The sequence below is a fragment of the Varanus komodoensis genome, unplaced genomic scaffold (assembly GCF_004798865.1).
Source record: "Varanus komodoensis strain SLA01 unplaced genomic scaffold, ASM479886v1 scaffold2, whole genome shotgun sequence".
In the NCBI taxonomy this organism is placed as follows: Eukaryota; Metazoa; Chordata; class Lepidosauria; order Squamata; family Varanidae; genus Varanus; species Varanus komodoensis.
Window position 1 is genome coordinate 32,720,980 of NW_025335568.1, and position 23,133 is coordinate 32,744,112.

The 23,133-nt window shown below is 39.3% G+C and overlaps 1 protein-coding gene across 2 annotated transcripts in view; it reads left to right on the forward strand.

The window, feature by feature from the left end:
• Positions 1–21,953, forward strand: part of NCK2 (NCK adaptor protein 2) — an 81,046-nt gene extending 59,093 nt beyond the window's left edge. For both annotated transcript variants that reach the window (XM_044428658.1, XM_044428657.1), the window contains 2 exons: positions 5,534–6,255; positions 18,508–21,953. In XM_044428658.1, coding sequence (XP_044284593.1) covers positions 5,534–6,255; positions 18,508–18,702 — 917 coding nt within the window. In that variant the 3' untranslated portion in view covers positions 18,703–21,953. The remainder of the gene's footprint in view (positions 1–5,533; positions 6,256–18,507) is intronic.
• The last annotated feature ends 1,180 nt before the right edge of the window (positions 21,954–23,133 follow it).

Consider the following 23,133-nt stretch of genomic DNA (forward strand, 5'->3'; position numbering starts at 1 on the left):
TATTTGCTTTGTGATCTGACCAAAAGCCTGCCTGATTTATAAAAATGTCATTCAGTTGCGGTGTCCGCTTTTTTTCCTCAGTTTAGTGGACTGTTTGTTTTGTCACCTTCCTTCTCCATCTAGCAACAGAATGATCGAGTGATACTTCTGCAGAGAAAAGAGTATGATGATTAAGCACATCATACATAGAGACAATGCAGACAGTGCAAACATTTCTGGAAGTTACGGTTCCTCATTCAGCAGTTTAAATCCTGTTTTGCTTAACTTGTTTTAAGTAATATAATGAATTCAGCCCAACAGTACAAGCAGGCCTAAGGCAATGGTTCTGAACTGTTAACAAATCTAGCAAAATCCCTACGTTTAAGGAGAAGGTATGGAAACGGTGGAGGGAAAAACTGACTGTCTAAGAGTCACTGGTGTTGTGGGGGCTGGGTGCAGGAACACCATGGGCCCTTGACGCAGTGGTATGTTGGGCCTTATGTCTTCCCTGTGTGTCACAGGATTAGGTTCCTAATATGGCCTTTCAGGATTCTCTAAACTTCATTCTACCACTTGATCATTCGGTAGTTTTCCTGGTTTTTGTTCAGTTTTCCCCCCATTCTAAAAGGTGGAAATGCTGTGTCTGCTAATGCTTAGTTACGGTCAAGAAGAGCTTTAAGCAACAGGACACTTGTAGTTTTGAAAATGGTTGTTTTGACTCTATTTTAATTTTGCCTGTGTTCTCCAGTGGAATGTAGCCCCAAGAACTTCAGTGAAATTGTACCTTAAAGCAAGTATGCTTTTGTAAGCCTTTGGATTTGTTTTTTACCCATTGCTTTGTTGTTCTTACCAAGATATTTGGCCTGTGGGTGAATATTCAATAAGCCTCCAAACTCTGCATAAAGTATCTGTTGAAATTCTGTCAGCTAATAAGTGCAGTAATGACTGCAGCAACCAAAGTGCCATTCAAATTCCCCACCCCTGGTTTGTGAGATCTGTGCTGCATCTTGATGTTTTGCTACCACTTGCAGTAGGCTTAAGTTTTGAGGTGTGAACATTTAGGGTATGAAAAATAAAATGGTAATTCCAGTTCTTTAGCATCTCTCTCCCAACCGCCTTCCAGCTTGCTGTATTGTAGCCCAATTTTACCTTTTTTCCTATGGAATTTAATAAATAGGCTTCAGAAAACCTGTTCACTTTAGCAAGCATGGTGCTGCTTTCTAGCAAGTGTGATGGGTGGCAACTGGGAATATGCACCAGCCCTACTCCTGTGGCACATATTCAATTCCCACAAGCGTTTGCTCTGTGGGACAATCCGGAGGTGGAGGGAGTGTTGCTTGCAAGAGTTCAGGGCACATCTGATAAGTCTCACTGATGCAGATAAGGCTGGGGAGGAGTGTAGGGTAACACTGGTCTCAAATACTCAGGGTTTCCAACTGTTCTCCCCCACTGGCTGCTCTCTTTTAAATATCATGAACATCTCTTGTTCTGTAGGGCATAGAAATGCTTTTCTGCACTTCAACTACTGGAAAAGTGTGGTGAGTGCAATCTTATGCATGTTTACTCAGAAGCTGAACTGCCTCTCCCTGGAGGCTATTTGGGATTTGCTTGAAGAGGATCTGAGTCTTTAGGTTGATATATGTGGGGGATCACCTGGCCCCAGATTGGGAGGAAAGTTGAGTATTTTGACTTGCGCTCAGAAACAGATTGGGAACTGGTGCAGCTAAAAAAAATGACTGGAATGATCATGTGTCTTGGCTCCTGCTTTCAGTCCTGCAACAAGAGCTGCAGTTTCCACTCCATTTTCAAAGCAGTCCCCATACAACCTACTATAGTAATTTTAACACAGAGTTGCCTTTGCATCTGAATTAGATGAGGTAGTAGAAGTGCAAAACCAGTGCCAGAGCTTGGTAATAAATTGCCAGTAAACCAACTCTCTATTTCAATAAAATGGAAGTTCTGCAGATGATCTCCAGATTCTCGGAACTTATGTCCTACTTATTCTGGAAGGGGTTGCATTCATCCTGATGCAAGGTGTTTGCACTTTAGGGTTCTTCATAATCCAACTTTTATGTTAGATGGCTATGTGTCTTCTGTGACTTCCATGGCTTCCTTTCATCAGTTTCATTTTTTTAAATATAAAGTAATAAATTACATTTAGTGAAGTTGGGCTCTTCCATATATGCTTTTGAATTGGTTTCAAAATAAAAATGGCACTACTGATTATGGCTATATAAGTGCTTGCTTTGGCTAAGTTACACAAGTTCCACTTAGTTATTCTCATGTGTGTAGTGGTATATAGTGTGGAATAGAGTGCACAATTAATTTTTTGTGGGATGTGCACAATATCGTGAGAACTACCACTCTCAGTATTTCTGTTGGTCCACCCGGAGAATACAGAGAGTTTAAAATGCTGAGGTAACTTATCAGTAGAACCTACAAACATGAAGGATTGGTGATGTCAGGCTGCCTATGTATAAACATGCTTTCACAGCTTTGCAGACTGTAATTAGCAAATAGCATATAAGTCTACAGAATCAGTTATCGCTTATCTGTTGCCAGAATTTAAGAAATAAAAAGTACAGATTTTGTCCACAGTGCTTTGCCTGGGTTGCATTCATATTGCCAGCCTGTATGTGCTGCTAGGAGGGTGTTTGAAGTTTATAATTTTTTAGCAGGAGGACTTAACCCTTGGTTAATGACCAATTTGAGACATCATTTGGCTGTATGCTATCCCATTGCTATGGTTGCCAGATACTTGAATTGAATTGCTATCTTATTGTAGTCTAATCTTAATCTTGAGAAGATTCACTCCTTAGATATCATCCTTTCTGTTCATTCTTATTAAATATTCTTATTCCCACAGTGATTAAATAAATAATCTTGAAATCTACATGGTATGGTATTCAGCACTTACCATGACAGTACGTAGCTGGTAAGAATCATACTGAGGTCGTTGTAGCCCAAATGCCTGCTTGTTGTTGACACTTGACTTGCCATGATGATTGCTTCTAAGTAACCCTCTAATACCACAGAACAATTTTTAAGAATATATTCTTGAATTAATATTGGCCCACTCATTGACTAACCTATCACTTTCTCCCATCCTTTGTGTGCGCGCACAAGTGTGGGTGTTTGTAGCCTTGTTCATGGCATTTGTTCTTTAGGATGACTGATTACACTTTTTAATAGAGTCCTGTAAGGAGAAAGGAGAAAGAAAGCCTTGCTTTAATTGTTTCGAAATCTTAAGTTCCACAGAGGTGTCTGCCCAAATGGGAACTGACTTAGTCATCACAGTTGATTGAGGAAGTAATAAGTCATGAACCTCCAATCTCTGTTCCTGTCCAGTTTCTATACAGTCTTTGCTAATAATATTGCATCAGTTAACGTGTCTGTTCCTGGGGCGGTGCACAATATGCTTGGCCACAAACATTGTTCCGTGCGGGACAGGCATTTTGCATCAGTGATCCAACCATCATCAGTGTCTGCTGGAGCCTTCAGTTTTACATAGACTATAAGGGCTGTTTCTCTGTGCACAGTAACTTTCTTTTCTGTCACTTTGCCATTGTGCGCTGCCAGTGACATCTAGGCTAGGAAAACCTGGAGTTCCAATTATTTAGAGAAGTACACAGATATGAGAAAAAGGCAAATAAAGGCACTTGGACCTGCCTGGATTGGTTTAACCAGCACAACCATATGCCCCTTCCCTTTTGCTGCTGCTGTTTCAACTTCCGTTTTGTTTAGCGGATAGGTATTTATGTCATTTAGGTGAATTTTCTGCCAGAATGCAACAGGTACGTGGAGCAGCTCTAGACAAGCATTTAAGTTGAACTGTTTGGTGTGTAATTAAACCCTGATGTAATCATACTAAATTGGTATGTGTGAGAGAGCACTGTTTAGAAGAGGATGTGTTTTTTTAATGCTGCTGCATTTTACTTTATTTTTGGTTCAGTGGTTTTTTATGATTATTTACTGTTTACTGTCTGTCCACATCAGAATGGTTTTCTCTTACGTTAGCCAAAATACCATCAATTCTCTATTACAACGTTGAGCAAAACTTCAGTTGTTTGCTATTCCATTTAAAATAAGGGGTGAATGCTTTTGATTTGTTTTGTTTTTTGGAGCATATTTTCTACACTTGAAACAGCAAAATACACTTAGGCTTTGCTTTATGCCCTGCAGGTTTGAGCCTGGAATATAACTGAAGTATCATTAGGTACAACTTTCAGTGGTACAGAACTAAGAAATATAGCATATTTGTGACAGGGAGCTAACACATTGTTCATATCTTGGATCTTTAGTAATATTTGGAATGAATAATGTTCTGTGAAATGGTTGATATTTGGTATACATTTGGGGTTCTGTTGTTGGTTTTTAAAGTAGACTTTTACAGAATATTGCAGCACTCCCAGGAACGAAGTGAAAGGTTCTCAGGTATGAAAGGTTCCAGCTGTCCCTGTGCAGAACTGTACAAATGTAGGATTCCTTCCTTATTTCAAGCAGGATCACTGGTTGACCTAGCTTTGTTTGTTACCTTTATATCTCACTTTTCTCCAAAGACCAAAAAGCAGCTTATTTGTCTCCTTTGTTTTCATTGTCACAGCAACTCTGTGGGGTAGGTTAGGTTGAGAGTCAGGGATTAGACCAAAGTCACCCAGTAAGCTGCATGGCCAAGTAGGCAGTAGAACCTGATTCTCCCTACTCCCAATCCAGGACCAGTCTCTGTTCACCCTAACTTAGTATTGTCAGCACTGGCTATGACTCTCTGGGGTTTCAGGATGGATATTCTTCCAGCACTACTGGAAAAAATCAGTCTTTTAACCTTGGTCATTTTTATTCAAAGGTATGACCCTAAGTAATACTTATAGCATACAGCATGCAGCTTAGTTATAAACTATCACATCTCTAAGTTTCTGTGAATCTATGTCCTTATGGGTACATCTTTAGTGTCAAATTATCCTAGTAAAATGCACAAAAAGAGCTTGTGTTTACAACAGTTTCTATTGGAAATTATTTTTATTACTTTATATTGCCATGGAACCAAAATGAATGGCAAAAGGAAGCCAGATTCGTAAAACACTAACTGTACATTCTCTAACTTGTTTTATTTCTTGACTTATTTGTTGTAGCTAAAATTAAAGGAAAACTGGCTGGTTACATTTTAAGAGATGTCATTCTCACACTGCAGCCTAAGGCATGGCTGGTTATAAAAATAGTGTTCCTTTTTCCATCCTTTCTATAGTTCTGTTAAGTCTCTAGTGGCTTAGTAAAGAAATACATTGAAAGGAAAGAAATGTACTGATAGGGCACATCAGAGCTTCATTTGGTAGCTGTCCTTTTGAGATAAAAGGACACTTTTCAAAACATTAAAATGTTAGCATTTTTTCTCCCTCTGACACTTTTTCTAGAGCTATAACTCCAGTCTTCTGTATCCGATATTTTCTGTTGTCAGATCTAAGGAAAAGTTGGGAATTTTTTCTGTTCTGTGTTAATTTAGCAAACTAAATTTATTGAAAGCTTATTTGAAAGTCCTATTATTATTTTCATCTTACAGGTTTGGGTAAAACGAAGCGGAAGACAAGTGCCAGAGATGCCTCACCAACCCCTAGCACTGATGCAGAGTACCCATCCAATGGTAGCAGTGCTGATCGGATTTATGATTTGAACATCCCAGCATATGTTAAATTTGCCTATGTGGCAGAGAGGGAAGATGAACTGTCTCTTGTAAAAGGATCTCGAGTCATTGTTATGGAAAAATGCAGTGATGGCTGGTGGAGAGGGAGCTACAATGGACAAATTGGCTGGTTTCCTTCAAACTATGTAGTGGAGGAAGTTGAAGAGGCAACTGCTGATTCACCGAGTTTTCTAAGTTTGAGGAAGGGAGCATCCATGAGTAATGGTCAGGCCATGAAAGTACTTCACATTGTTCAGACCTTGTATCCATTCAGTTCTGTCACAGAAGAAGAGCTCAACTTTGAGAAAGGAGAAACCATGGAAGTCATAGAGAAACCTGAAAATGACCCAGAATGGTGGAAATGTAAAAATTCTCGAGGGCAAATTGGTCTTGTTCCCAAAAACTATGTAGTAATCTTAAGTGACGGGCCTAATATTAACACTTCCCATCCACCTCCAATAAGCTACACAGGACCCTCTTCTACAGGACGGTTTGCAGGAAGAGAATGGTATTATGGGAATGTTACTCGGCATCAGGCAGAATGTGCTCTGAATGAAAGGGGAGTGGAAGGGGACTTCCTTGTCAGAGACAGTGAATCTTCGGTAAGTGCTCCTTATTATGGAATGTGAAATGTTATACAGTGCTTGCTTTTTAAAAATGTACAATGCCATTGGTGTGAAATGACAGAGAGCAACCATTTCTCTTACAGGAATGAAAATAAAAGTAATATATTAGTGGGCATGTTAGGAGTAGGGATCCCATACATCATCCAGTACTGAAAAAGCAGTTCTCTTTAGAGAGAAACAGAGCAGCTAACAGAACCTAATGTGTAATGTACTTTTCAAAGAGGAACTGTCCTATAATTTTAGATCACTTCCATTTTACATCGCTGATCTTATTTGAGAGGGGTGGGATTTATCTTAAGTTTTAGAATAAAATTTAAGTGAAGCCTGGAGTCTGTAAAGTATTGCACAAAATAGATTCCACGTATTCTGAAGCGTATCTCTTTGGGACAAAGTATTCTAGGAAAAAATGATTTTTTAGTTGGAATGTTAGGGTTATTTTTATTATTTGCATTTGCTTATGATTAGTCTGACACAGATGAAATTTCATTTTTATGATATACGTTCAAATTGTGATCAGGATCTGTCAAGCAAAATATTACATTTCCCTTATTCTCTTTTCTTCTTGCATTTATTTTCATGTCATTTAATTCTTCCTGTGCTTCAGGTTTTGTCATATAAGAAATTTTGAATAGCTTCCAAGGGAACAATCAAGTTAGTTCCTTCAAGTGAGCAAGTCAGAACTCCGGTCATAAGTATTCTTGGCAATAATCCCCATGAAAACTGCACATAGGATTGCAGGCAGAGTCCTGTGGTACCTTATAGACTAACTAATGTATTGCAACTGCAGCTGTCATTGGTTACAGCTGAATAATTTTCAGCTTTTCTTTGATGGACTTTCTCTCTTGCCGCTTCCTGTGGGTTTCACGCTAGGGCTCTCCTCAGCTTCCACTACAAGATGGACTGCTCTTAAATAACACTGTGTGAAAAATCAAAATACTTTTAGTCAGATATAAATCTGTAAACATTTCTGCTTATTCCATTAATTGCTTCAATATTGAATCTAATTTATGCTAGACACCTTCTTACAGACTGCTGTTTGGGTAGAATGTTATAAACAAAAGATAGTCAGCCATGTGCAGAACAGAGTCATTGGGTTTCCTGTATCAAATGTTTATCTTTGGTATGCTGGGTTTAGCAGCCTGTAACTTACAAAGAAAGAAAATCTGCCTATTAGAGTTTGGTGTCTTTTTCACCAGTCTCAGAACTGAATCACACATTTGTAACCTATGCATACTTACCTATGGATATGCCTCCTTAAATATAGTAGGACTAACTTTTGAATAAATCTGTAAAATAGTGTGCTGAGAGTGGTAAAGAAGACAAGGTATACATGTTGATGCTTATTATAGTTTGTGGTTTTAACTGTCTTTTTGTAGCAACATACATTTTTGTTACATACCCAAATCATCTAACAGTTTCTGTCAAGAAGTACTTGATGCATCACACAAACATACTTATGATACTTTCAATTATACTCTTTTTATAGTTGTGCACCTAACAGCATGATCTGATTGTTACTCTCTGCACATGGTTTATTTTTATTTTGTTTTTCTACCAAATTTATTAAAACAGTCAATTCTTGCCTTTCCACCATTAGTATTTGTGTATTCTTGGGGTTTTTTTGTGTGATTTGTGGTTTGCTTATTTTTTGAAGTCAGCTTTAAGTCAGCTCTGTGCATCTCAGTATGTTTGAATGGTCCAGTGTTTGTTTACAGGATTTGAAATTCAAACCAGTTGAAATTAGAAGGGGCTTGTGAAAACATTTGCCAGGCTTTCACACCACCTCAGAGTGGTGCATAAGATACCATGTTGACCCTTTTGGCTTGCAGGGAACACTTGCTGTGCTCTGTATATCCTGGACAGTGGGACAAAATACTCTCACTTCATGCAACTTGCTGTCCCTGCCAATCCATAAGGATTAACAGCTGCCACCAGGATTAACAATTATTCTTTACTTGGTTTGTTTTTTACCATATTTTTCGCTCTATAAGACGCACCTGACCATAAGTTGCACCTAGTTTTTGGAGGAAGAAAACAAGAAAAAAATATTCTGAATCAAATGGTTTGCTAAACTATTTAATAAACTATAACAGAATACAGTAATACTGTATTTCAACCTTGTAAAGTGAACAGCAGTCAACAGTGGCATTAAGAACCATCATCACTGTCATTAACAAAAGAGAGACTTTAAAGTTCGAATACTCTTCTAGTGTTCATTGAATCCATAGAACTCATCATCACTAGAGTCAGAATTTATGAAGCTCTGTTGCTCACAATCGCTGACATCACTTTCTTAGTCAGTAGTGGAATTATTGAAGGAATCCACAATCCACCAGTTATACAAGAGCTGCTGCAGACAATTCAATAACAAATCTAAAAAAGCCAGTAATGTCCACGCTGCCCTACTAGTAAATAATAGAAAAAGAACTTCTGACAAAAAATGAGATATTGTACGGTAAATCAAACACACAGCGGACTAAGTAGCCTTTGAAGAATAAACTTCATACACGAGGGTAATGCTGTTCAAATATCCACTGATCCTAAAAAAAAGTGTCTGATCAACTAACAGATAACTGATCCATGGAAAGCTTCCTGATAATCACAGGCACATTCCCCATCACTTCCCCATGGGCTTCATTAAAAGACAGGTTGCCATTTGAAAACACACACCGACCTGTGATTAACAGCTCTCACCTGTGCCGGAGGAGGGAGAGGAGCACGGCTCGCCGAGCACGTGCCAGTCAGGTGGTGCCACGTGGTGCAGCCGGGCCGGCAGCGTGCCGGCGGTGGTCTTCCGGGTGGCGTGGCGGCAGGTCTTCCCAGGCGGTGGGGGTGAGCAGTCCGTCTCTCCGTGCGGCCGGCAGGTTAAAGCCCGCGGCTCCTCCTCCTCCTCCGCACCTCTCCCCCTGAGCGGCACAGCTCTCACCTGCACGGGGGGGGGGGGCAGAGCAGGGCGCGCCGAGCGCATGCCAGCCAGGTGGTGCCACGTGGTGCAGGCGGCCGGCAGCGTCCCGGGCTCAGGCACACACACATTCGCTCTATAAGACGCACAGACATTTCCCCTTTTGAGGGGGGAAAAAGTGTGTCTTATAGAGCGAAAAATAGGGTAGTTTGTTTGTTTTAAACCATCTGGAGTGATAGAAATAGTTCACAAGATCAATTTCAAGAAAATGGTGATGGTCATGTGTGAGGATTTAGAGTTCCATCATGTAAATAAAGTTTCTGCAGAGCTATCTGAAGTTCTCTTGTTTCAGGCTGTTATAGAAAGGAGGACCACAGGAAGACTGGGATCTCTGGGTGATTTGCAGTAGAACAAGGTTTTCCAGGCCGATTTTTCAATCCTTTTTTATGAAGTTAGAGTAGCAACAAGTAAAATTACAAGCAAACTCAAAACAAAACACTTTACCATGGCTACTAGTGTCTCTAACCATTCCTCACTCTGTTTTAGCTTTCTTCATATAACAGAATAATATATGGATTAGACCAAAGGCCTATTTAGTCCAGCATCCTGTTTCCTGCTACGGCCAACCTGATGTCTAAGGAAAGCCCACAAGTAATAATCTTTTGGTACTACATTTCTTTAGCAAATGGTATTCAGGGGCAGATGCCTTCTAATCCTGGAACCCAGTGTATAGCCTTTACAATAAAGAGCCCCCGATATATTCACCATGAATTTAAGTCCATTTTGAAGGTATCTATCATATTTTCCTTTACTCACTTTTCCTAATCTAAATAGTAAAAACGTTGTGATTTTTCTTCGTAGCAGAATTGGTCCAATCTTCTGATCATTTGGCTGCCCTTTTCTGTACCCTTTCCAGCGCTACAATAATCCTTTTTGAGGTGAAGTGATCAGGACTGAGAGCCGGTGTGGTGTAGCGGTTAAGAGTGTGGTACTGAGACTGTTTCTAGTGGAGCCAACTGAGTGACTTTGTGCCAGTCATAGATTCTCAGCCTTAACAACCTCACAGGATTTTTTTATTTTTATTTATTTATTTTTCAATTTATATCCTGCCTTTTTCCTACAAAGAGCTCAAGGCAGCTTACATCATTCTCCTCCTCCATCTTTTCCCCACAACAACAACCCTGTGAGGAAGGTTGGGCTGAGAGTCTGTGCCTGGCCCAAAGTCACCCTGTTGGCTCCATGGCTGAGCAGGGACTGGAACCCTGATCGTCTGAGTCCCAGTCTCTTAACCACCCCTCCACACTGGCTCTCAGTCCTGATTGTGGTTGGGATATGATTGAGAGCAGGAAGAAGAGAATAATGTAAGCTTCTTTAAATTCTTTAAAAAAGAAAAAGGTGTACACAGTACTCCACTTATGATGACACCATGATCTAGATACTACAATACTGACTGCTTTATTTTCAGCCCTTTTTCTAATGATCCCTGACATGGAATTTGCCCTCCTTTGTGCTGCTGCACTTTGCAACATGATTTTTATTGCTTTTCCACCACAATCCCAAGATCCCTTTCCCAGTCAGCTGCCACTAGCTCAGATTTTATAGTGTGGGTGTGAAATCCATTATTTTATTGCTCATTCACTCCCAGATAAGAGTGATTTTGATTTTACCACCCTGCTAGTTTTAGAGTTTTGTGTCATCAGATGTAAATCGAGACATTTATATACATATTATCACAAACTATATACTAATGGGTGCAGTAATTAATTGAGTCCGCCTACAGAGCCAGTATTTTTCATAGAAATTGATTCTGTCTGCTGAGTTAGTGGACCTTGCTTTTCTGGTGTTTAAAACAAACAAAACACAAGTAGATTCTTTAAGGCCAATATTAGCCTAACTCTTTTCTGCAAAGTTTATGCGGCCTAGTGGTAATGCTTATCAATAAAGTAATAGTAAGATTGGGCTGCTCAATAATTCTAAAATACTACTTTTTGGGGATACTTGATAAGATAAAAACAAGTCAGAATGCTTCCTCATCTCAGTTATACTAACCCTGTATAGCAGACAATTAGCAGAATCTCTTTTACAGATGGGGTGGTAGGAAGGAAAACAGTAGCTTGCTTAAAGCCATCTGGTGAGCTCATGATTGAAATTTGGGTCACTGTCTGTTGCTCATGCCTGGTGCTTTGCCACAATTAAAATGTTGCCTTTTGTTAACTCAGCACCTTACTTCCTCCTTTTCCACCCATCCCTGGCAGTATTTGAAGCAGATACTTAGTTATGAGGCAACTTAGCCTTCCCATGAAATTTTGGACACAAAAGGCTGACAGGCAGCCAGCTGTGGTTTCAAGTCACCAAATCTGCTTTTCAGGCAACTTCAGGATTTTGGGAACTGCATTCAAAGTAACTCTGAATTCTCCGTTTTCTTTGCTGACTCATGATGTCCCTTCCATGTTCCATGAAGGAGCAACCAAAGTATGTTTTGCTGTGTGATCATTTTGAAAACATTGACTACTGTCCAAGACTGAGATGTCTTTTAAAAGGTGCCTTGCTATGTGGGGCATAGTTTGCATTACTGTATCAAAAGAAATGCAATATTATTTAGTTGCTTAATTATAGGCACTCAAGATGTATAATTTGGTGGCCAAGAATCTCTTACATCTACAAAATAGAACATAAAGCTATAGCTGTTTCCTTTATCAAAGAATATGGAAGACTTAGGCTTGGTTTTACATTGGAGTGGAGAATTTCTGACCCTCCAGATGTTGTACTCCAACATCCATAATCCTTGCTTTTGGTCATGCTAACTAGGGTTGATGGGAATTAGAGTTCAAGCAACAGCAAAAGGCTTACTGGTTCCCTGCACATACTCTTCTTAGTACAGCCTCGGATTGAGAGGAATATCTCAAGTTGTCATTGCTGAGGAAAATTGAGCAATTTATAGACATTTTCTTTATAACTTTAGTAGAAAGGATGAGAGCTTTGTTTCCCAACGTGGTGCTTTTCATATATGTTGTGCTGTATCTTCCATCACTCCTAGTAAGCGGTGTCCTCAAAAGCTAGTCAACACACAACCAAGTTGCAGAAGGCAGTGCTTGCATACGCCATGTGCCCACAAAAGAAGGAAATAATTGGAGCTTTTCTTGATTAGAGAAAGAATGGCCTACTAATGGTATTGCAGATATTTTGATCTACAGAAACTGTCTGCTCTGACCATTATAGCCTATAGTGAGAGATGATTGGATAGCATTTATTTAAAATGTATATACCGTCCCTTATGCATAGCATCTCGGAACAGCTCTCAAGCATGACCAAATGTGCAAATATAAAGCCACATGTATATGAGAGTGAAAGTGAAATTTTGTTGCATCTGATCTATAATATCCAAATACTTTCAGACTGCAGTTTCATTTTGTGACAGTTAATTTTTATACTGATGTATTTCTTTTAAGTTAATATTTTGCTATTTTTATTCTTCGTTGCTTTTTACTAGGATTTTTGCTGGTTACTTTGGATCTGAGGAGACTTGTACGTGAACAAAAATTGGCTCTCAGAGATGAGCCTTTGCGTGTCTGATTTTTGCAACTGGTATTTGGGAAATGTTAGATATTGGAAGTAGGAAGGTGAATTACTCTTTCAGTACTCTTGTGCTGTTACTGTCCCCTTTGTCACTTTAGAAGGCAAGATGATGCTAGACAGCATGGACTGTTGATCCAGAGGGGCTCCTGAAAGACTGTAAGTGGAAGCAAGTTTGAAACGTGAAGGGCTGTGCTAGATTAGCAGAACTGATTAAATGGGAGGGAGGATTGACTGTTGATTTAAGCTCACATACATAACGCAAAGACTCTGAATGAAAAAAGCAGTGATAGATGAAAATTTGTTGTAATTTGAGCAGAGCACAGGCTTGAGAAGAAGCTGAAAATAAAGATGCTAGTAAAAGAACCTGCCGTAGAACAGCCAGCCTTATAAAGAGTGCATGCTCGTTTGTAGGAAAGGGGGTTATAGCATTGCTTTATTGACTTGACTGCTCTTTTTGTATTGGCTTGACTTCTTGCAGACATATGTATCCTTGCTACCTCTACTGCTTCTTTATTAGAAATGTACAGGTAGTCCCCAGGTTGCAAACGAGGAAAGGTTGAATTCATATGTAAGTCAGATCACATATATAAAAAGCATATAAAGTATATGGAAGTGTATGCTTCCATATACACTAAAACATTCTAACCACAATATAGGATTTTAATAATGATAATAATACAGTAACTCCAAATACTAAAAGGGGAGCAGGTAGAGGGGGTTGCGGGAGAGAGATCTATGTATATGTGTAGTGTATAGTACAGTTCTTAAAACAGTTTTGATATATGAAAAAGATAGAAAAAACAGTAAAAAAAGATGATGAAAGGTTAACACTTCTTGAGCTAACATTAAGCCTAACATTAACTGGATGATGATGGAGAATGGGACTGGTGCTGGAGAGGATGGAGCTGGTGCTGGAGAGTCCGAGTTTGAGTGCGCTGCTGGGCAGGCGGGTACCACTTGAATTGCTTTCTAGTTCTGCCCTCACAGTTCACAGTTCTGCCCTCCTCCTCCTGCCTTCCCTCCCTCCCTGCTTTCCCATTCACTGCTTCCTTCCTCTCTGTACCCCCTGGCATGAGTTCTGGCTTCGCAGCTCACCCAGTGGCAAGCAGCGCTTGCTGCTTGAGGACAGGGTGGGACTTCCAGGTTTGTAAGTATGGGATGTCCGTGACCCAGATGCTCGTAACCCAGGGACTACCTGTATACTGTTTTGAAATGCCCAGTTTAATTTATATGATTGTCCTGGTCCCATTATTTACTTTTTATTAAGAAAAGACATCAACCCTGCTGCCCCCATTTCCTGGAAATCTCTGAATGTTCATGAGTTCCCATAATGCTGTTGCAGCTGTTGTCATCCTTTTTCTTATACTGACTTTTATTACTATCTGGTATAGTAAGGCTGAAATTGTACAATAATGAAAAAGAGGGAAGTTCCAGATACATCACACTTTGAATAAAGTAGGAGTGCATGAAGATGGTTTATTAACAAGATTGTATCAGCGCACTATTTATATAAAGCAAGAAAAACATATTTAGAAATGAATAGAAGGGTTTTTAAAGTTTTTCAAAATTGTACAATGCCTTCACAGAGATTTTCTCAGATGTACCACTGCAGATCAGCTCTGCATTACACTGCAGCGATTCAAGGTGCCATTTATGGACATGGACCCATAGCAAATAACTAGTTCCAATGTGCTTTAAAGTGCTTGTGAACACTGTGTGCAGTTCCAGAGGTCTAAGCATGGGAAATGTGCATGTAAGCCAGCTAACTGAAGCAGCTATGTCCAGTGGGAAAAGGAACAGAACTATCTGCCAAGAGCTGAAATAAGAAAAGGCAAACAGAAACAAAATATAAAAATAAATACTTTTGGAACATGTTCAAGGAATACAGCAGGGAATAGTTTTGGTTTGCATTTAACCTCTGCATAGTGTATAGAGTGGCACCGTTTGGAGGCTTTAACCTGGTATCTTTTCGAGGGAGCAACAGTTAAGGTTCTCAGTTACGTGCACATTTCATCTGTATCTTGTGTTACTTATGTTTGCATGGTGGGGCAGAAGTTGGGAAGGTTATGTTTTCTGAAGCTTATATTTGATGATGCCTCAGGAGAACTAAAAAGGGCTTCTTTTTGTTCCACCCACAAAGTATAAGAAAAGAACATCCAGTTTGTAATGTAGTAGAAGGAAAAGTGATAGATCTTTGCATTTTATATATAAATTTAAAAAGTAAATTGTAGATCTAGAAAAACAGTCACAGTTTTACTTTCAGAAATTCACTCTTTTACTAGGAACTTATTCCAAGTGATGAAAAAACTTCTTTGCGTTTTCTGTGTCGGCCGTGCAAGTAATTGATCTGGGCAGTTGCATATCCCCTTCCCAGCTCTTCCTTGATTCATCCCCTTCGATCAGCTAGCAGGTGCTGGCATAGAAAAGCAGCCATGGCATTGTACTTTGTTTCCTGTGGCACTTTGCTGATGTGGCTGGCATAACACTGTTTTGTGAAAACACAGTGCAGTACCCATGCAGCTCCTCTTGCAGTTTGATTGATTTCTAGCTTTGTTTATCTTGTCTTCCTTGTTGTTGTTGTTAGTAGCGAAGTTGTGCCCAACCCATCGTGACCCCATGGACAAAACTCCTCCAGGCCTTGTCCTTCCTTCTCATTAGGTGGCCAAAGTATTCATCTTCAGTATCTGGCCTTCTAAAGAGCAGTTAGGGTTGATCTCCTCTAGGACTGACCAGTTTGATCACCTTGCTGTCCAAGGGACTCGCAGGAGTCTCCTCCAGCATCACAATTCAAAGGCCTCAATCCTTCAGCGCTCAGCCTTCCTTATGGTCCAGCTTTCACAGCCATACGTTGCAACTGGGAAAACCATAGCCTTGACTGTACGCACTTTTGTTGGCAGGGTGATGTCTCTGCTTTTAAGTATGCTGTCTAGATTTGCCATAGCTTTCCTCCCCAGGAGCAAGTGTCTTTTAATTTCTCGGCTGCAGTCCCCGTCTGTGGTGACCTTGGAGCCCAGGAAAATAAAATCTGTCACTACCTCCATTTCTTCCCTCTTTTATTTGCCAGGAAGTGAGAGGACCGGATGCCATGATCTTCGTTTTCTTAATGTTGAGTTTCAAGCCAACTTTTGCGCTTTTCTCCTTCACCTGCATCAAGAGGCTCTTTAGTTCCTCTTCACTTTCTGCCATTAGAGTGGTAAATAGGCAGGGACACAGTATACAGCCTTGCCAAACTCCTTTCTCAATTTTGAACCAATCAGTGGTTCCATGTCCAGTTCTCACTGTTGCTTCTTGACCCGCATATAGGTTTCTGAAGAAACAAATAAGATGATCTGGTACTCCCATCTCTTTAAGAACTTGCCACAATTTGTTGTGATCTGCACAATCAAAGGCTTTAGCATAGTCAATGAAGCAGATGTTTTTCTGGAACTCCCTAGCTTTCTCCATGATCCAGAGTATGTTGGCAATTTGATCTCTAGTTCCTCTCCCTCTTCGAAACCCTGCCTGTACTTCTGGTAGTTCTTGGTCCACATACTGCTGGAGCCTAGCTTGTAGGATTTTGAGCATCACTTGGCTAGCATGTGAAATAAGTGCAATGGTGCGGTAGTTTGAACATTCTTTGGCATTGCCCTTCTTTGGGATGGGAATGTAAACTGACCTTTTCCAATCCTGTGGCCAATGTTGAGTTTTCCAAATTTGCTGGCATATTGAGTGTAGCACTTTTACTGCATTGTCTTTTAAGATTTTGAATAGCTCAGCTGGAGTACTGTCACCTCCACTAGCTTTTTTGTTGCTCAGATTTCTAAGGCCAATTTATCTTCCTATAAAGAATCATACTTAAATTTGGGATCGCTGTTCTAAGGATTTGGCAGTGCTACAGTATAAGAAAGAGATGTGATGATGCATCTAGTGAGCTCTGGAAATACCTGGTTATTTGATTTTTGCCATTATATTTGGTTCTCAGATCCAACTTAACAAATAGCACTTTTTAGTTCCGCAGTTAATCATTTGCAATTTTAGTGATTTTTCTAACAAAAGTATTTGTTCCCAGAAAATAATAGCATATAAATGTTAACATTTACATGAGCCTAGAATTTTTCTTGACACATGGGTGGCGGGGGAGCTTCTGGGTGGGAGAAACAGGAAGGAAAGGGGCACCCCAGAGGAGCAGTCATTGTGCTTGGGCTGCTGTTGGAGAAGAGCTGCCTGGGATCTCTGCAGAGAACACAGGCCCACAAAGTGTTCTTTTTATTCAAGTAGTCCTAAAATCATCTTAAAATTAATTCTCCCTTTAATGGTTAATTAAATATATTAATTGTGTATATTAAATTAAATGACTGTATTATGAATTCATGGTATGGAAATGTAATCCATTGCACAGTCTCCAGGTTCCATGTCAAAACCTTGTGCGGCCCCTGAGCTGCCAAAAGTTGGACTGCCCTGGTCTAAGGAATACTTGTTTGCACATGAAATGAGATTGAGACAGAAGCATGTAGGCTACCAGGCAATTTGGGAAAAGGTAGACAAAGTGCCTGAGATAGAGAACTACAGCAGAAGGATCTAGATCACTGGGATTACCAGATTACCTAGACAGGGTGATGGAAAGCCCCATCTGTGAAACTAGTGTTTTCCCATTAAATTGCTGGTAAATTTGGTGTCACTGCTTTTTAGCTAAGAGCTGTATATAGCTCTCTGCCTCATTGTGAAGGGGGAGATGAAGAAATTAAATAATTCATATGGAACTGTACATTAACACTACTGCAGTAGAGTTCTGGAACTATCAGCACAGAGATGAGCAGTGGGAGGTGCTTCCCACAGCAGGCACTGTGAGTAATACATCTTTGGTGTTCGTTGTACAGGGTTTTTAAAAAAGCCAAAAGAACTGTGTGCAACATATACCCAACTTAGAAATTTAACTATAGCATTTACTTTGATAATATTTAACTGTTTCCAGTGTTTACTCAAACAGCCTGAGCTCATGCATTGATCTTAATGAATAGGCAAGGGTAATATTTAATTGTGCTGCACAAAATAAATTGGGCACAAAAGGGATATATGTAATAGACCCCTTTTAAAGGCAAGGAAAGGATTCATTAGTTTTGATCAAAACATTACACATCCTACAGTAATGGAAAAAATAGTGGGAGGTAAATTCTATCTGCACAGTACTATTTTCTGAGTGATTTTTTTCCAATTTACAGGGTTACACCTACCAAAAATAAATCAAGCGTTTGATACACTAATTCATGAAGCATTTAGTATCTCTGTTCATACTGAAATAAGAGAAAAGGATTTCAACAATTATAGATAGTTGACCTTTTTGCAGACGTTAATAATGCTCACTTGATACTGCATGTATTTGCTCTGTGCCATGTTGTTAAATTTTAAATCCTATGAACTGATAAACCTTGCCATGTTTATAATAGGTGAGAGCAGTCCTTTTTTCAGCACAAAGTAAGAAAGGCCCTCTTGTGGCCATGGATTTCAGCATCATGCTGGCTTACTTATGTTCCTTCTACATATAAGCATGCAGTATTGTTTGGATTCTTGTATAGGTTTTCCTGTTGACTCCTTTTGGACTTTGGTTTGAACCAAAAATGGTTATAGGTCACTCTGCTGTTGAAACGTTAAATGCACATACTGATGACAGTAATTCATTACTACAGCTTTAGAATGGCATAGTTAATTCACTTTGTTAAGATCACACACTTGTATACCATCTTTAAATACGTCTCTTTCCTTTCTCTTCACAGCCCAGTGACTTTTCCGTATCTCTAAAGGCATCAGGGAAGAACAAACATTTCAAGGTGCAGCTTGCGGACAATGTCTATTGCATTGGGCAGCGTCGATTTAATACTATGGATGAATTGGTGGAACACTACAAAAAGGCTCCTATCTTCACAAGTGAACATGGGGAAAAGTTATATCTCGTCAAAGCACTTCAGTGACGTTGAAGATGGACTCGGCCTGCGGGGCCCCTTATAACTTACAAGCCTTAGGTCCTACATTTGCTTTTCTAAAGCAGAGCAGTCTACACCAGTCTGAGACAGTTGTCAGAGAATCTCCTCTTCGCTCTGTTGGGTTATATTCTCTCTGCCCCACCTCCTCCTTTTTTTGTTTGGTTTTCTACTTTGTCCTTTTAAAAACTCAGTTGCTTCACATTCCCCTCAGGTTGAAAATTTTCACTGAAGTGGCCATTGCGAGCACTCATTTTCTTCCCTGGTTTCTAAACTCCTCCATTCTGTGTACGTTTACATAGTTAGTTCACATAAATGAGGGGTGTTCTCAATTTACAGCAGTGTTAAATTGTTCAAATAGCTCACGCTGGCACGGCGCTAGCAAAGCTTATCATTAGAGAGACTGGGCACAGTTTGAATGCACTGAACCTGCAGCTGGCTAAGTTAAATATAGTAGACATAACAGTTGTGGCTGTGAGTTCTGTAGCTATTTTGCTTACCAAGTAGTATATTCCAGAAATTCCTAGTTTCTAGAAGCACTCTTTACACTCTCTACTCAACTATTCCATTGCCTCCTTTGACTCTTTGTGAAGAGTACACTAACTAAGCATTTTGTAATAGAATTTCTTAAACTACTATGGTAAGATTGTAGTACAAGACAACTATCTAGCTTACTTTGACATGTAATTGCAACAGAGATGTTTCATTGAAAGTTGATTACGTAGAGAATCATTGAATCATAATGGTTGAATGTTTTGGTAATCTACAGCCAAATGTGCCATCCGCATAATGCTTTCTCTTCTTGCCCTTCTGCTTGTTTGAATTAAACAATTATGTATTTAATTCTTAAAGTAATATGTATCTGTAGCTGATTGACACTAATACAGAAGTTTAATAAGCATAATTAATTATGGGTGGGCGGGGCTTCCAACACATACATGCATACATATAATATATAATATATATATTTGCATTACAGAAAAAAAATCAGGGTTTACAAAAGGTGGTGCGATTGGTAGTAAGACACACAGAATGTTATATGAAGAAAGTGCATTTTCTTTTTCTCAACTTTTAACCTTCTTATGGTTTTAAATATAGTCTTGATGGCACATTCCTGAAAACTGAAGAAAAAAGAAAAGAAAAGAACCCTTATCCCCAGAACTTGCATACCCAATTTTTTTAGCTATTGTAATAAAAAAGGTATCATGTGAAGATGGAGTATTTACTTTATCCTTTGGTAATGGCCTTGAGATTGGTATAGCATGATGAAATGTATTTTAAAAAAATTCCCCATTTATATATTGTGTAGGATTTAAGTAACTTGAACAGTTTGGGCAAAACAAAAAGCTGATATCGTTATTTTTTGTAATCTTGAATTTTACATGTATGACTGGTTGCTTGATTGCATTCTTTTAAAATCTTATGCAATTTCGTGCTAGGTTTCAGCACTCCTTTATAGTTGCATTGCTGCCTGTATTAAAGGGCCTGTCATTATAGTAGGCTTTACAGTTCTTAACTCCTGTCAGCAATAGCCATTATACTCAGTGGTCTGTATTACAGAGTCAAGACAATGGGCGAGATATCTCCTCAAGATTATTAAAATTCTTTGGACTGGCTTTAATATAGTATCGGAAGACTTTAAAAGGGGATTAAACAAAAATCATGGAAGATGGGTTTATCAGTGGATTTTAGCCATGATCATGAAATTAACCCCATATTCAGAGTTGGTGTGTCTCTTAATACCAGTTGCTTGCATGGAGCGAGCGAGGAGGTTTCCTTTGTCTTGTGAGTTTCCTGGAGTGTCAGATTGGCTACGATGGCAGATAATATGTTAGAATGATTCTGCAGGACTGCTCTTACACTATTACAGATTTTCCATATGTTCCAGTTCAGTCTCAAAATCATCATAGAGTCTGCCTCAGTTTATGTCTATTTAGACATATATAGGCCACAAGAATACCTTCCGAATCACTTGCATTGATATTAACAGAACTATTCTGTAGTAAAAAGATTGTGGCATGCAGTGGTAGGCTTTAGTGGTACTAAACAGGCTTACTTCCAAGTAGGTACACTCTTTAGCTTGTGTGCCACAGCTGTAAATACATTCAGTCGCCATCAGCCAGGAACAAAGACATTTTGAAGCCAAAGCAGGAAGTTCTCCCTTTATCCTGACATCTTGTCTAACAGAAGCTGGCAGCAGGCGCTTGCGAATCAGTTGGCAAGGGATCTGCATGTCCACAGGAAGGTGTCTTCTCCACCTCCACCACTTAAAGACTGGCTTAAGCTCTATGTGCATAAACACTTTATTTAAAATGACCTCAACTCCTCTGATGTAACTGTGGATGATTTCATCTATGAATGTGTCTAATATATTTTGAATCTTAGTATGTTCACGGCTGGCCTTAGCATGGTGGCAGATCCTCAGAAAATCATTCACTGTGGATATAAAAACAAAAAATCCTGTCCCCAGTTTTAAATTGTGTTGCTTTTAAGTTTTTTGCATTTTATTGTATTTATTTTCTTGGACATAAATAGATGAGCCCAATGCTTTTTTTGGAATTGTGATTTTAAGCTTCTCTATATTGAATGGTTCAAGTAGGAATTCTAGTTGGGAATGTTCACAGATTGGATTGAAATCACCTACACTTTTTCATGGCCAAATCTTGTTGAAATCTATTTCAGTTTGCTTGTGCAGATCCTGATGAATTCTACACACTTAAGCAAGCAAACAAAAAGCTCTTTAGAGGTTGGAATATCAAATCCAGCAAATAGCTTGGGTCAAAAAGGTTGCAATAAGTTTTGTATGATGGATCTATATTCTACATGTCGCTTTCTATTTCAATACAACAAAAATATGTTTGCCATTACTTATAAATGTGATGATGGAGCTCTTGACAGTGAGATGTGCATTTTTTCTTGACTGATAGCTTACTTTATTACACCTCAAATGCAAAAATAAATAGCTCAGATTATTCCTTCCAGTGGGTAGCAGCTTGACTTTGTCAACAGTGAATTTGGTAACTGAGTTGCACAGTCCCCAAACTTCATTTCAGTCCATTTGAACCTCTTTGCTACTTTTTAGGGGTTTGGTCTCAAAAACATGTCCTTTTATAGGTTTGTAAGGTGATTTTTAACATTTTGATCTTGTTTTCTATATTTAACAAATTCCAAATTGTTTAGAAGTTATTAAGACATTTTATTTTACAATAAAATATATTTTATTTTTATTTTATTTCATCATTTTCTATGATAATGATCTAGTGTTTCTTCAAAAGTTAAGTCACAGTCTTCATTCACCTGGATTACCACAGTTGTCAGATGCTGAGATGATAAGCTCTGTGCGACTCACTGCAATATATTTTAACTGAGACATACTTTTCAAATGGGGTTATCAACAAGCTTTGCGCAAGAAGAAGGGGATTATCCTCCGAGGAAGAAGACTGTACCACTTCACCTACTAAATTTTGAATCGGCTCTTTTAATTCTGGGGTTTGGTTTTGGGGTGGTTGTTGTTTTGCCCCTTTTGGCTGTTTTCCCTTAGCTTGCCATTTGTTTCGTTGCCCCAGGCACATACACAGTATGAAATGCAGTAGTAGTCCATGATGATAGTATTACACTGGCTGGTGGTTATTTTGAGAACTGGTTATTTGGACTCTCCTGCAAGGTTTCTAAACTGGTTGGTGAAGCAAGGCTGAATTTGTAAGCTGCCTTGATCTTGAAGACAAGAAAGTGGTCAAAGATGCTGCAGCAGTTGCCCTATACCAGAATAAGCAAGTTGTGTCCTCCAAGCGCCGTGGACTAGAATACTCATCACCTTCAGACAGCATGGTCAGTGGCCTGGGATTATGGGAGTTATATTCTGAAACATCTGGAGAGTAGCAGGTTCCCCATCGTTCACACATTTATCCTCTCAGTTTCTTCCCCCTTTTTTGGTAATGAAGTGATGATTGCTGTAACAAAGATATGGCTGCTCTTCTGATGAAATAGATCTCGGTCACTGGAGATAGACTGGTGGGAAGAAGCAGATTGATTTCTGTGATGTTTTGGTGACCGATCCTGAACCTCCCCTGTTTTGGTGGTGAGGAGACCTGTTCCTTCCTTGTATTCTCTTTCATGGCTACCAGTTGTAGCCAAGGACAACTGGAGAGCACTGGAACAGGGAAAGCTATTCATTTTGCCACACTAACATTGAACCACCACTATTTGCTCATGTATTTAACTTCAATGATTTCAGTATTCTCAATGAACCCCTGCCGGTACATTATATAGTAAATTACCATTGATGCCTTCTGATCATGTCTTGTAAATATAGTTTCTAACACTTTGGTGTACTTCAGAATCATTATTTGCAGGAAACAAGTAAAATGTTTCCAAGCAGGAAACAGGTAAAATGTGATTACAATATTCTAATTTAGGAAGCGA